We start from the raw sequence: 14,192 nt of genomic DNA on the forward strand, positions 1-14,192 counted from the left end.
GTGGCGGAACGGACAGGCAGTGTTGCGGGCAGCCGCGGGCGGGGCGGGGCAGGAGGAGGAGATGGCGGGGTTAAGCCCCCTAGGCTGCTTCTCCCTCACTCGACCTCCCGCGCAGCAAAGATGGCGGCTGCGGTCCGCGCCATCGGCAGCCTGGGGCGCTTCACGGCCGCCGCCAAGTACGGCCCGGCCCGCCGCCCGCCGCCCGCGGGTGAGCCCGAGCCCCGGGGCGGCGGCTGTTGCTTCCCGCTCAGCGGTGGCGGAGTGGTCGGGGTTGGGTGGGGGGATCCACTCGTGAGCGTGTCCTGGGCGGTGTGCCCACGCGTGAGCGGTGAGGGACGGGGTGTCGCTGAGGTGATGTGGGGAGGGGGGCACCTGTGAGGGTGGCGCTGCTGTGGAGCTGTGAGGGGCGGTGTGCCCACGCGTGAAGGTGGTGTTGAGGGGGGTGTTACCGGGTGGTATATGCTCAGGCGTACGTGTCAGCGTGGGGACTGTGCGGAAATGGGGTGTTGCCGGGGAAAGGCCTGTGAGGAACGGGACGGGGAGGTGTTCCCAGTGTGTCTGTCAGCGGGGGCTGCCGTGGAAGTGTCCCCGCGTGTCTTTGTGTCCTGTGCCAGAGTGTTGTCCCCACGGCCTGTGAACCGCGTGGGGGATCCCTGGCATGTCCCTACACCCTCCAGCCCCCCCAAAAAAAAGATTTCCCCAGAGCAGGGGGCTGTGTCTCCGTGTCCTGGGGGGCTACGGGGGGGAATCCTGCGTGGGGGTGTTTGTGCCCCCACGGGGGAGATGCTCCGGCACTAGTCCCCGAGGCAGGCTGGCCTTCGTGTGCCCGGCCACGGCACCCATGTCCTTGCACATGGACACGTTTTGGGAGTCATTGGGGAGGGGTCTCTGTGACCCTGCGTGGGCTGGGGGGACCGTCCGGTTGACCCTGCCCTCTGCACATAAGCTGATCCGCAGGAAGAGTGTGTCCTTCTGTCCTTATGTGTGTGTGTCTGTCCCCAGTGTCTGTGTGTGTATGCCTGGGGTGGGTGTCCTGATGTCCTTGGATGTCTGGATCCTGGAGCTCTCCTCCAGGCACACAGGTGCGTCTGTGGGATGGGGTACCCCAGTGTCCCCGGGTAGGTGGGGAGAACTCCCCCAGGCATGTCTGTGTCTCCAGGTGCCTGCCATCTGTCTTTACTTCGGTATGCAAGCAGCTTCAGCTGTCGCTTAATGCTCCCTTCCAATCTGCCAACCCAGGCAGGGCCTCAGCGCGCTCCTGCGTGTCCGTGGCGCCTGTGGCGAGGTGGGTCGTGGCTCCTTGCAGAGCCACCAAATCAAGGAGTCACCAGGTGCCCTTGGAAGACCGGAGGGCAAGGCTCAGAGGTGTTGGAAACAGGTTCATATTCCTGTGCGTTGAGGGGCCTCAGGGTCTGGTATTAAGGTTGAGCTGAAGTCTAGCAATGTTTCGTTTAAACCTAATACCTGTCTTATGTGCAGCGTTGGAGCGAGTGTGTGCATGAGCTGGTCGCTGCAGGAGCAGGGCGCTGCGATCCGTGACAAGCAGAACTGTGGTAACTCCAGTGGGTGCTCAGGCTATTGTTGGTTGGACTTGTTATAACTGGCAATATTCTTCATCGCAAACAGTCCTGGAGCGGCTGTGAGGATGCTGCCGCTTGCTATAATTAATAGCATTGCTCTGCCCTAACAAAGCGTGTGTTAAATTGGATGCAGGCCTCGCCGAGGCAGGCCAAGAAGCGTGCAGAAGGCAACCAGTGTGAGCTCGAGAGCTGGCCGTACCTGCTGAGCCACCTGCCGTGTGCTAGCAGGTTCCCAGAGGGGAAAGGAAAGCTCAGCTTCCCAAAAGTTTCCCGTCTCGCAGTTCAGCTCTCTGTGCTGGCAGCTCGCAGGTGCAGGCTGAGAGTGTGGGCAGTTGTGCTGAGCTTTGGCTGTTTCGCTCTGCTGGTGCTCGGCTTGGTCCAGGAGCGCAAGAAGGCTTTTCTCCTGAACTACCCATGGATGCTGTTCCCACTTCAAGGGGCATGCCACGGCTGGGTGAGTGGAAGGGCGGGACGGGGAAGTGCTGGACAGGGAAGCAGGCGAGGAAACAGCAGAGAAAAGAGAAAGTGGGGAAGAAACAGGTCCTGGCTAGGCTGTGTGAAAGGGGTGTTCTTCCTCCTCTGCTGCGTCTGAGCTCTCAGCAAAGTCCTGAGAGCGACTGTCTGAAGCGTTGGTGTCCCCGTCTCTAGGCGGTCTTTTAGTGAGAGTGAAATAGTGAAAATGGAATCAATATTCAAGGCTTTTAATTTTAGAGTGAATGTTAGTGAAATGGCAGAAGCGTACATCTGGCCGGCTGCTGCTTCCTTCAGTACTCTGAAGGAGGATTTTTCTGGCTCCAATCTTGGCATGTTACTGTTGTACTGCTGAATGAATCAACGCCTCAAGCAGACGTGCTGTGACTGTGACCAAGTAAATGTGCTTCTAGTTTTCGACACGTTTTCCACAAGTGTTCTGGGCTCTAAAACAGAATATTGTCAGGCTAAAGAAACCTCACTCAAGCATTAAGCAGCTGTTACTCTAATGACAGTACCTTCCCCAAAAGAGTTTGTATTAAAATGTAGTGAGATGTGTTCAGTCGTGCCCTTGATATTTTTTTTCCCCGCTTCATATCTTTTGTTTTGCTAGAACTGAAAGGCAAAGTGGAATTCAAGGCTTAAGGTTTTCGTGGAAGCAGTCTGTTCAGAAACCGATACAAAAGAGGAAAGCATGTTAGACCATAGAAGGAGAAACAAGTTAATGAATCCCTTCACTTTTTATTTTTAACTGAGACTGTGTGTTTTGCATGTGATGTACTCCACTCTCAGTGGGCATTGGAGAGCGAGGTGCTGCTTACCTTCCCGCATCCCAGCCTTCAGGGCTGCGTGGCCTATATTGAGTTAAAATACTGCTGTCGAAAATGCATCATATTCAGCTGAGGAGCATCTGTCAGCAGAAGAATTGTTCTCAGACCATGCTCAGATTTGTGGGGAATGAGCATCGGCACTTAGTTTCAGGAGTACCTGACTTCAGCGCACAAAAAGTTTAAAGAAATGAATGTTGGCTGCAGCAGTCATGATCTGGCCATTGTCATAGTCCAAAAATACTTTAAAGTAGCTTTGGAGTACAAACCAGTTTGCTCTTTATTTATAAAATAGTGTTGTGGGCACATGACACACTCACGCAGACACAAACCCATCTGCCGGGACACTCTGACACTGAATTTCCATCCCCACAGTGTCGCACCGTGTATCCTGGGCTTGGGGAATGGAGCACAAAGGTCAGTCCCTGCTGCCAGCACAGGGGATGAAGTGGGAAGAGGGACAAAGTGCAGCGGAGCTCCAGCCCTGAGCCCATGTCACGGGGCTGTGGGGAGGGGGAAGCGCCTGTCGGCGAGGTGCAGGCTGAGGCTTTGAGTTTGTTCTCCCTGTACTGGATTTTCTGCCTTCTTTCTGATGGGAATGGGAATGTTTCATTCCTGAATGCTTCACCAGCGTTGAGCAGTGAACCTCCCCTAGCTACATGGCTGAGTTCCAGTGCATAGATGTGCATATGGTGCTTAAGAAGTAAAGCTTCTGCTAGATTTCAGACTTAAAGCAACTTTGGCAGGGACTCAGCCTAGATCTGTGTTAGAGGATACTCTCGGTCAAGATCAAGGACAATTGAATAGGACTGAGATTTGTGGGTGTAGAGGGATCATCAGGCCAAATGCAATTTCTCAGCAGAAAAAGAGATCTGGGATGTATGAGTCAGAAAAGTGGCATTTCACTTGTGGGCAGAACTTGTTCGTACCATGGTCTGAGTTTTCTGAGTGCTTTGCATCATAACAAGTTTGTCCAGGTGCTTCCACGTGTAATTAGTAGAGATGGATCAAGTATTTTGTTGATAGATGGAGGCAAGAATAAGTATTTTGTGTGCGCTTTTTGTGGCTCACCAGATATATACCCTGATATCTGTGAAGTAATACTTGGGGTGGCACCATTCACTGGCACAAGAGTGTGTTTTTACAGAAATATACTAGGGAAGTTATGTTTGATTTGCAGGAAAGTTTAACTTGCAGGTCTGAAATGCCCCAAAGTACAGCAAGGTCTCTGGTTTAGCATATGAAGAAGCGTTGAACTGTGCATACTAAAGGCAAAACAATCCTGTGTGCCACCCGCTTCGTCTCTCGTCAGCTCCTGGGGAAAGAGGCTTTGACGTTTTTGGGGTGGGTTTTTTTGCCCTCAGTTTGGCATTGCTGGTGTTGGAATCTGCACTGTGAAGGTCACTTCAGTAGCGTGGAGTCTGCTGAACTCTGGTGGCGGCACAGGTCAAGCAGTAAGAGAAGGAACTGGCTCATACTCAGGATTTTCCGAAATGCCATCCTTGGCAGATGAGGCGAGGTGGGAGGATGCGTAAATAAAGGAGAGTTAGGCCGAGACTACTGAGAATTCCTTTAACATCTGCAATGTCTTTTCTTTAGGTTATGCTTGCCGTAACATCTCCACCTCCAGTGCTCTTCAGAGTAAGTGTAAAGCTTTTCCATGCGAGTTCATTTTCTTAAAATCCGCTGAGCATAAGCTGATAACACGTTTCTGTTTGCTTCCAGCCAGAACCCACGTTAGCTATGATATCAAAGGAGACGTCGCTGTTGTACGCTTCAACACACCAAATTCAAAGGTACTGTTTTAGCTGGCTGTGGTTAATAGGCGTGGCAGTGGAAATGGCAGCAATAGCAGTTGTATGGAGAAGGCACTGAAAAGTCTAATTTAAGACTAAGAACTTTCTTAACCCGCAGCCTTTCGAAGTTGCCGGCCAAGTAGAAATAGGAGAACAAGCATTTGGGTGTTTAAGGAGACATCTGAAAATGCCTCGTAGAAATATTTTGTATTTGTTAACTTGTTTCTCTTGCTGACACAAGATACCACTAAATCTTATGAAGTCTTGGATCCAAGATGGTTAAGGGGAGTGTCCGTTATACAGGAGAAAACAGCGTAGAAGCTCATAAAACCTCTGTTTGAAGTCACAAACCCACTGTTGCTGAGATTAAGGAGGAACTTCTTAATAACAGATTACTTGATGACCTGCTGCAGGGTTTTATCTTGGAGGTTTTTGTCTTGCTGTATTATGACAGAAGACGAACTAATTTTTGTAGCAAATCTGGGCTCAATTTGAGCGTCCCAGAAGTGTTACAGTTGTGCCAAGCAACGGTCTGGCTGTCAGGCAAATTCCTGAATGGTCGAGTCCTTTGCGTTTCAGGAGGCAAATCGTGAAAGGCCGTAGAGCTGCTGCTTGGAAAATCTATTTAGACCTGCTGTTGGTTTTGGCTTTTTGTTGTCAGTCTGTCTTCTGTGCAAGTTTTCTGATGATATGGTGATTGAGTCCAGTGCTTAATCAGAGGTTAAACTTCGCTGTCTGCTGGGTTCCCTATTGACAATGCTCACTTGCTGCCTTCAGGTGAATACTCTATCCAGGCAGCTGAACTCAGAGTTTACCGATGTAATGAATGAGATCTGGGCCAATGAAGCTGTCAAAAGTGCCGTCCTCATCTCTTCAAAGCCAGGCTCTTTCATTGCTGGAGCAGATATCGAGTAAGTATGGGGGCCTTAGAAGTTGTGCTGCTGGAACTTTCTCTGAAGTCCAGCATCCAGGGCTATAGAATCATGGAATCGTTAAGGTTAGAAAAGAGCTCCAGGATCATCAGGTCCAACCCCCAACCCAACACCCCCAGGCCTCCCAAACCATGGCCCCAGGTGCCACGGCTGCACGGTGTTTGAACCCCCCCAGGGACGGTGACACCCCCACCTCTCTGGGCAGCCTGTGCCAGGGCCTGACCCCTCTGGCAGGGAAGGCATTTTCCCTCACACCCAACCTAAACCTCCCCTGACGCAGCCTGGGGCCGGTTCCTCTCGTCCCATCACTGGTGCCTTGGGAGCAGAGACCAGCCCCCCCCTCACTCCAGCCCCTCTCAGGCAGCTGCAGAGAGTGAGAAGGGCTCCCCTCAGCCCCCTCTTCTCCAGGCTAAACCCCCCCAGCACACTTGTGCTCCAGACCCTGCCCCAGCCCCGCTGCCCTTCTCTGGACACACTCCAGCCCCTCAAGGCCCTTCTTGTCCTGAGGAGCCAGCCGTCTGGTGTACTGTGAAGCCCAAGCAGTTTGTCACTGACATCTTCCCAGGGGTGAGGCAGAGGCTGGGAATGAAATCCAGGAGAACAGGATGCCTAACTTGCTCAAGTGAAATTAGGACCTTGATGAAGAGGAACATGGCCAGTCATTAAACCCCATTTGGCTGTAACACTTGGTCGCTCCTTCCTGCGTGCTGGGGTGCAGCCAAATAACCCTTCCTGGCTCTGGGGTGAGCATTGTCCTTTGGTTTGGGACACAACAAGAGCAGATAATTTACATGCAGGACTTCATTTAAGCTGGGTTTGAGTGCCTGGCAGTCTGCCATCGTGGCCCCTTGATTAGGCAGGACTTGGTGCTCTGCCACATGGAGCATCTGAGCAGCCTCCCAGGCGATTCAGCGTGGGTAACGTCTGCGGGGTGTGGGACGACCCGTGTGCACGCTCTCACTGGGACATGGAGTGCCGTTGGCTCCTAGTCCTGACATCAGGCTGGACAGGATAGCTGTTTAAAGGCATCAAAAGCCAGAAAGCTCTGGTGAAAGATGGTGAATTACAAATAGGCCCTTCCAAACCTTATTACCTTTTCGGCTGGCTTTATTCAGGGGTAGAGACTTGATGTATGTTGTGGTGGGACGGAGGTGGTAGCTAGAGCTGGTAAGCAGAGCAAAAGGACAGGCTGTGTTTAAGAGGTATCTGCTGGTCTCAAGACTACGAGCCTCCTGAATTGCGCTGGCCTGGCAAACGCCTCTAGCCTCCGTGAGAGTAATTGGCACAGGGAGTCTCTCATTGGCGGAGTGCAACATCAGAGCACTGGCCATCTGCTCCTCTAAAAAGTGATCCTGGGCTCTCCCCTCCGCCCTTCCTGGCAAGCGCTTTGAGGCTTCCTATGACCCTTCCTCTTCTCCCCCAGAGGCTTTCAAAGCTCTGAAACAAGGAAACTCATTCACCGCCTGCAGGCGCAGCCCAGTGTCAGCATGCCGTGACTTAACCCACTGAATTTAGTAGTCTTCCTGCGTTGCCTGTTAATCTAAGACTGGGGAACTAAATAGCTCTTGCCCGCCTGCCTGCCAGTCATGGGAGCTTTGTGGGAAAAGGGGAACAAACTGCTTGAAGCAGTCTCCGTTTTACTGCTGTTTTCTCAGTGCTTTTCCAATTCTGATCAGCCTTTCTGCCTCACTGCAGCATGATTGAAGCCTGCAAGACTTCTCAGGAAGTGACTCAGCTCTCTCAGGAAGGACAGAAGATGCTAGAAAAAATTGAGCAGTCTCCAAAGCCCATAGTTGCTGCCATCAGCGGCTCCTGCTTGGGAGGAGGACTGGAGGTACTGAACAACTCCGCGTCTGACAAGCAGCAGTGGGAGTTGGTAGCGCTGGTTCTCTAAACTATCCAAACGATGCCTGCAGGACTACTTAGCGTGAGAGGGATTTGAGACCTAACGTGGGTGCGTTGCATCCATTCAAATGAGTTTGTGGCAAGTTAATGGCTTGGTTGTGCTTCAGGGCTCTGCCGTGCTCATTTTTCTGCTCCTGGTGAAGACAGTTAATCAAATATGAATTTGTGTGGGCCAGGCTAATATTGAGATGAGTGTCCCGGGGAAAACTGGCTGTTTCCAGCAGGCGTGGGATCTGCATAAATGCTGCTGGCAGAGTCCAGGCTGGAAATTGCTGCTTTTCAGATGAACTGAGTCTTGTATCCCAGCAACTTCTGTTCTTTTAAAGGTTGTGGTGAGAGGGATGAGTGTGGGGAGCCTGGCCAGGCTCCACCCTGGCCTGCGTCCTTTGCATCATCACTTGCCATTTCAGCTGGGTGCAGTATTTGCTTCGTAATCTCCCTTTAGGATTTTGTAAACGGAAAGACTCTTTAGTAATTCCCAGAGCAAAGTTGTTACTAAAACAGAATAACCTTGTGGGAATGGAGTCTCTTCAGCTGCGTGCTGATTGCTCAGGCAGTCGCAGCTTTTTACAAGCACTGTGGTGACAAACCTGGACTTGGTGATCCAGTGATAAACCAAGTGTCATGGCTGATCGTGGGACCATGTAAGTGTAAGCGGGACCCTGCACTCAGTGTGGTGAAGGGGTTTAGCCCTTGACAGTCTAGATGAGATTTTAAAATAGCTTGGCTCAGTTTGGTAGCAAGCAGCTATGAGATGAGCATGAAACTGTCATCTGCCCTGTGTGCCCTTCTCTTCCTGGACGAAGCAATCAGCGAGCACAGAGGGAATTTGGGCAGCTGAAGTGGGGAATTGGGGTAGGGTCAGGAGAAAGTTGAGGCAGTGTGTAGACAAGACCTTTGTGATGGATGGCCAGTTCTTCTGTGGTCTGTCACAGGGAAACCTTTAGTTTTCTCTTCCTTTCTTAAGGTTGCCATTGCCTGTCACTACAGAATAGCAACAAAGGACAAGAAAACAATCTTGGGAACACCTGAAGTGTTACTGGGTCTCCTGCCAGGGGCAGGGGCTACTCAGAGGCTGCCAAAGATGGTGAGTAGGAGGAAAATCTTTACCCGCTAGCCCCTTCTGCCACACGGCGTGTTCCCATTCTGAAATCCCCTTTGTGCCCTTCCAGGTGGGACTTCCTGCTGCCTTTGATATGATGCTGACCGGCAGGAACATCCGTGCTGACAGAGCAAAGAAGATGGGTCTGGTTGACCAGCTGGTGGACCCACTAGGTCAGACACGGTGCTTGATCTGCTGCCTGACAGTTAACCTCTCCACCTCACTGAAATGGGTGGAGAAGCCATCAGTGCAGCCATCCGTCTAGTGGGGGCAAAGCATAGGGACTGCAATGTCCGTGCCATGCTCTGCAGTGCAGTCGCCATCCCCTCCACAGAGGCGTGCGCACGGGGACCTTGAAATGTCAGGCTCCTGCTAAAGCCGAGTGAATGGGGAAAGGTTAACGTAGAGGGCAGGCCTGCTGGCTCTCTTGTGCAAGCTAATTATACAGATAAGAACCTGCATTCCTCATTTATCATGTCGGAGGGACAGATTGCAACCCGTAACGAAAGGAGAATAGATGACTGATGCCTACATTTATGCAGCCTGCAGATGTTAATCTCTGTGACAAGATCTTGAGAAGAAGCCAACTGCTTGGCTTGGGCACTCTGAATTGCCAACTGACTTTAAGCTGGATGCAGAAATTCCTTGCGAGCTGCAGACCAAGTTGCACTTCCCAGCACTGAGTGGGCTAGGGAATAGTTTCTTGCTTCTGCTGTTCCTTCGCTAGGGGGGCTTTCTTGGAAGGTGACTAAATGGAGGAGCAAACCCTCCGCAGCTGCCCCTGAGAGGTCTGAGGAGCTGCAGCCAGGAGTCAGAAGGGAAACCGCTGTACCAGCTGGTGCTGCTACGCAGTTGCACTGTGCTGAGCTTCGTTTCCCCAGGCAGAGCATGGCCAGAGTACCCCAGTGGCCCTTAGCTCCTGAGGCTGAAGAAAATAAACAAAAAGAAAAGGTGCTGCTGCCTACCCTGAGAAATGCAAGGGAAGGCACTGTGTCTGTTGTCTCGCACGCCGGTGTTCAGCTGGATGAGACCTCCTGAGCTGTATTATTGCTTGCAAAATGAACCACTGGTACCCAGGCTCGAGTTAAAATTGGCTGAGTAAACATTCCCACTGTACACTGGCTTAAATGTGAATTGCCTTTTAAGAGCCAGGAAATGTGGCTTTTCACACTAGTGGTTCCACTGGCTCGCTTAAAGGAAACCTGAACTTTTTGAAGAGCTGCTTGGAATCCTAGCTCAGACCAGATAAGCACGTAGGAGGAACACAAAAAACCACAAATTATATGCAAGCATTGGAGGCATTCCTTGTTCATTCAAATAGCAGCCAGTGCCAGAAGGCTTTCTGCTGAGTGTTCTCAATGTCTGGGCAAAAGCAGCTTTAACTGGGGTGATGTTTTAACTGATTATAGAAAGCTTTGAAGGGGAGAGACAGCATTAATCAGGAGACAATTTCATGGGGTGCAATCAGCCCTCCTTCAGTAGGGAGCTCTACAGCATTCTCTTGATCTATTTACTACTATGCCCAGATCTAATTCTGGTGTGTGCCTTTTATATGAGAAAGCAGATGTGAATCGACAGCTTGGAGCTCCTCCTGGGTTAGGACACTACAAAATGTTGAGAGGTAACTGCAAGTAAAGTAAACCCACGTACGTGGCTTTGACCACCTTGCCTGAATAGTTCTTATAGCCCAGGCTTACAAATAAACAGCTCTTTTCTTCAGCTGTAGTATCAAAGTCCAGAACTTGTTGGTGTGGAAAAGGGGAAATCAGGTATTCACACCTTGTAGCGCATCAAGTTACTAAAGCTGAAGGTCTCAGACATGTTGCCTTGACGTGGTGGGAAGAGAATTTGGAAGCTGGTAAGGTTTGAGCTCAGAATTCCCAAATGCTCTCAAACCTCCAGTAATTTTTCTAAAATCCACTGGATGTTGCTGAAATGTAGATTATGCAGCAGCTCTGGGTCAAGTTTTCTGAGCTGCTTGTATAATATGGTGTTTTGTTTGGACTGCTTTCTTCTAGACTGGCTCTGACATACTGCCAGGGTATGAGTGAGGTTTCTTAACTGTGAGCTTTCATGATGTGGTTAAATGTACATGCTCCTTCACGTGCCTCTTGCTGAGGGACCCTCCAGCAGGCAGCAGCAGCATCCAGGCTCTGTGGAGTGTGTTCTCTCAGGTCTTCCTGAGCAGAGAGGCTGAAACCTTAAAGTTGAAGACCTCGGCTTTTGGTGGAGGGCAAGAGTAGTGGGAGGTGAAAGAGGAGGGGTTTTCTGTTTTGTTTTTGTTCTTTAGCTGTCTCTTGTGTCAGGGAGGAGTTCTCTTCTGTGGCGTTTTCGTAGATCTGAAGGCTCTGTGCAGCAGCTGGGTGTGTTTGGAGCAGCTTCTGGTGAAAGTTCATGAGTTGTCCAGCTGTAATCACACAGAGTTGTAACCTCCTCAGGTTTGTTCTGCTAGTTCAGAGGCAGCCCAAGGCTGCACGTTTAGCTGCCGGCCCTGTGCAGAATCGCTGGGCGTTGCTTTCATTAATGACTCGTCGTATTTGCCTCCAGCAACTTCACACAACTGCCTTTTCAGCCCTGCACTCTATCCTCCCGTACTGATGATACAAGTCCTGTGCTCGCAAATTTTGCCGCCCACCCTCGAAGATCGCTAAAACTCGTTTTGTGATAGCTTGTTTCATTGTGGGACAGCTCTAAGTTAGCAGAGCTGGGCCACAAGGTGGATGGCACATCACCTGGAGCCTGGCTAGATATTGCTGTCTGTGGCATGAGCTAAAGCGAGGGAGAGGTTTGCTGCACCTGAGGTCCAATGAAACCTCAACCTTTGACATCAGTTCCAGCACAGGTCATTCTCAGGGACACAGTGCTTAATAAATGCAGTCTGTATGTTTAATAACAGCAGTGTTGCTACAACTTAGTTGTGCAGACTTACTGTACTGCATAAGAAAGGAGAGGTGCAACAGGAGGGATGGGAGGCAGAACACTTAACTGCAGGCACCCCTGTACCTCAGGGTTTATGCAAAGTAAAACGTTGAGGAATAAAGGGCACAATTTGCAACAAGATGGTCAGGGGTCCAAGGAGGCGATGGGACCTCCATCCTTGGAGGTGTTCAGAGACTGGCAGAACAGGGCCCAGAGCAACCTAATCTAATTCCAGAGTTGGATTTAACTCTGAACTTGACCCTGCTTTGAGCAGTGGGTCAGACCGGGTCGCCTCCCATGTCCCCTTCCAACCAAAGCCTTTGCATGGCTCTGTGAAAGTAGTGTTGATGTTTAAGTGGCATACTGCTGTCTGCTCCCATTGGGAGCTGGCATTTTGGCATTCCTGTGTAATGCCGTGGATATTAAATGCCTTGGGGCCTTCATATAGTTGCCTGTTGAGCCTTTCCATCATTGTTCATAATCAAGAAAAGACAAAACGGGCAGGTGGTAATAGAGCGGTAGCAATTCAAAGGAATATCACATTGCTGTCTCATCCTTTCTTTCCTGCATCGTATCTGTCACTGATAACTTGCTGCATTTCCTCAAGACTTCCCTGTTGTTCACAGGGCCAGGTGTGAAGGCGCCAGAAGCACGGACGATTGAGTACTTGGAGGAGGTAGCAATTGGCTTTGCCCGAGGACTGGCCAACAGGACTGTGTCTGCCAAAAGATCAAAAGGGCTAATGCAGAGTAAGTCTGTGGGCATCACAGCCAAACCCAAGGGCCTGTAGCGAGCGTCATCCAGCTTTGCTTCTCAGGGACGTGGTCGTGCTCCTACTTCATTCCATTTTCAAAACAGTGTTGTTTTGTCTTGTAACTGTCTCTTGACAAGACTGACCCTCAGGTGGGTCAGTAGAGTAAACGTTCCCCTGCAGATGTGATCAAGTGGCGTTGCCAGAGCTGCACACGGTGGCTCCTGAAGTGTACTAGAAGGGAGCCAGGCTTTGGGGAGAGAGCAGCAGCTACCTCCAGAGGCCTCTCCATCTTCGAAGTTCTAGTAGCAAGTTCTGTCCCAAGCTTGTGTAATCAAGTGGGAAGCAGCACGTGGGTCTGCTCTGCACTAATCCTCTTTAGCAGCACCCTTATGCAGTTAGAGCCCAGAAGTGATGGCATCTCTGAGAGCTCTACTCTGCAGAGCTCCGTCTGTCACCAGTTGTGTTAGGAGGATACTTTAGCCCTCAGTGAGACTTGTCTGTGGAACGAGCCATAGAAACCCTTCTGAGCAGGCAGTGCTACCTGTGGCAGAGTTCCAGGTGCATGTTTGTATTGCAGATGTGCAGCATTCACATCTGTACTCCGTTAGCTTTCAGGCTAATCATTTAAGGGCTGGATGTGCATATAGCGCTGTGCTGAGACGTGTTTTGTCCCATCTTGCAGAGATAACGGACTATGCTATGGCTCTTCCATTTGTGAGGCAGCAAGTCTACAAAACGGTGGAGAGCAAAGTTCAGAAGCAAACCAAAGGACTCTACCCCGCTCCACTAAAGATCATTGAGGTAACTCCCACTGCAAGGCCAGAGAAACTATGGTGAAGGTGGATCTGTGGGATAACATAGCAACAGAGGGAAGGTGGTTCCCTCCTCTGAGTCAAGCCACACATCCTGATCTTGATGAGAGATAGCTGTGTGGTATATCAGGCACACATGGTAAAATTCAGACTAGCTTCCCAGAGTATGATCCCCGATTTATGTGGTACTGGTACCAGTAAGGGGAAGATCAAGAATCCCAATCGAGGAAAGGCTTAGCTGGAATACTTTGTCCATGAAGCTTTCAGCTGCAGTTTTTCCAGGTTTCCTACACTGTCTCCAAAGAGATGGGTTAACCTGTGTGAAGCCAGGAAAATACAAATTGTTGTTTTTCATAGCACTAACCACACAGTACCTTAAAAGCTAGTCCCCTGAATTCGGCAGGCATTGTGTTACTTAGACACTGTCCATGGTTGAATCCTTATTTTAAAACTACTTTTCACTAATTAAGTTATTGCCAAGACTTCTCGAAAACCTGTGAGTGCCCCCCTCTGACTCCGAGAGCAGCGACATTGCAGGAGCATGGTCTTTCTGAAAACAATTCCTGAAACCGCAAGGTGTGTGAGGGGAAAAAAAAATTAACCTGATAAATTCCTTGCCATCGTAGCTCTTCCGTGCTAGAAGGGCAAGGTGCTTCATAGCTCTGCTCTGAGCAGCATGGACAGGACCCAGGGAGTCTGAAGTGAGCCTTGAATATTGGGGAGGGGTCACTTGTGAAAACGGGAGGTGCAGCTAAACAAGTAACGTCACTGAAGTGCAGCTGTTGGCAGACATGACTTAACAGCAGTATATCTTTATTCTCCCTTGACTAGGTTGTAAAGACTGGTCTTGATCAGGGGCGTGAAGCTGGATACCTCACTGAATCCCAGGTGAGATTAGATCCCTGGTGGTAATTGGTAAGTTGGGTAGTTGGGGGGATTTGTGTTTAACCACGCACAAAGGGTAACGCTTGTCCCAGGCTGCTCAGGCTGGTGTCCTGCTCCCTGCCCCCTCTTCTGGCAGTGGGGCTGTGAAAAAGGCCCGTCTTGAACAACGGAACTCTTTGTCAAGGTTCTTCATCTGTGCAAACAGTTTG

General features: G+C 50.5%; 1 protein-coding gene across 1 annotated transcript in view; it reads left to right on the forward strand.

The window, feature by feature from the left end:
- Window positions 1–57: 57 nt before the first annotated feature.
- Window positions 58–14,192, forward strand: part of HADHA (hydroxyacyl-CoA dehydrogenase trifunctional multienzyme complex subunit alpha) — a 28,431-nt gene continuing 14,296 nt past the window's right edge. The window contains exons 1-10 of the mRNA XM_064448397.1: window positions 58–208; window positions 4,478–4,519; window positions 4,604–4,674; window positions 5,452–5,585; window positions 7,302–7,440; window positions 8,479–8,598; window positions 8,684–8,786; window positions 12,159–12,281; window positions 12,969–13,087; window positions 13,930–13,986. Of these exons, the coding sequence (XP_064304467.1) occupies window positions 121–208; window positions 4,478–4,519; window positions 4,604–4,674; window positions 5,452–5,585; window positions 7,302–7,440; window positions 8,479–8,598; window positions 8,684–8,786; window positions 12,159–12,281; window positions 12,969–13,087; window positions 13,930–13,986 (996 nt within the window). The 5' untranslated portion in view covers window positions 58–120. The remainder of the gene's footprint in view (window positions 209–4,477; window positions 4,520–4,603; window positions 4,675–5,451; window positions 5,586–7,301; window positions 7,441–8,478; window positions 8,599–8,683; window positions 8,787–12,158; window positions 12,282–12,968; window positions 13,088–13,929; window positions 13,987–14,192) is intronic.

The sequence above is a fragment of the Phalacrocorax carbo genome, chromosome 3 (genome assembly GCF_963921805.1).
Source record: "Phalacrocorax carbo chromosome 3, bPhaCar2.1, whole genome shotgun sequence".
NCBI classification, from domain to species: domain Eukaryota; kingdom Metazoa; phylum Chordata; class Aves; order Suliformes; family Phalacrocoracidae; genus Phalacrocorax; species Phalacrocorax carbo.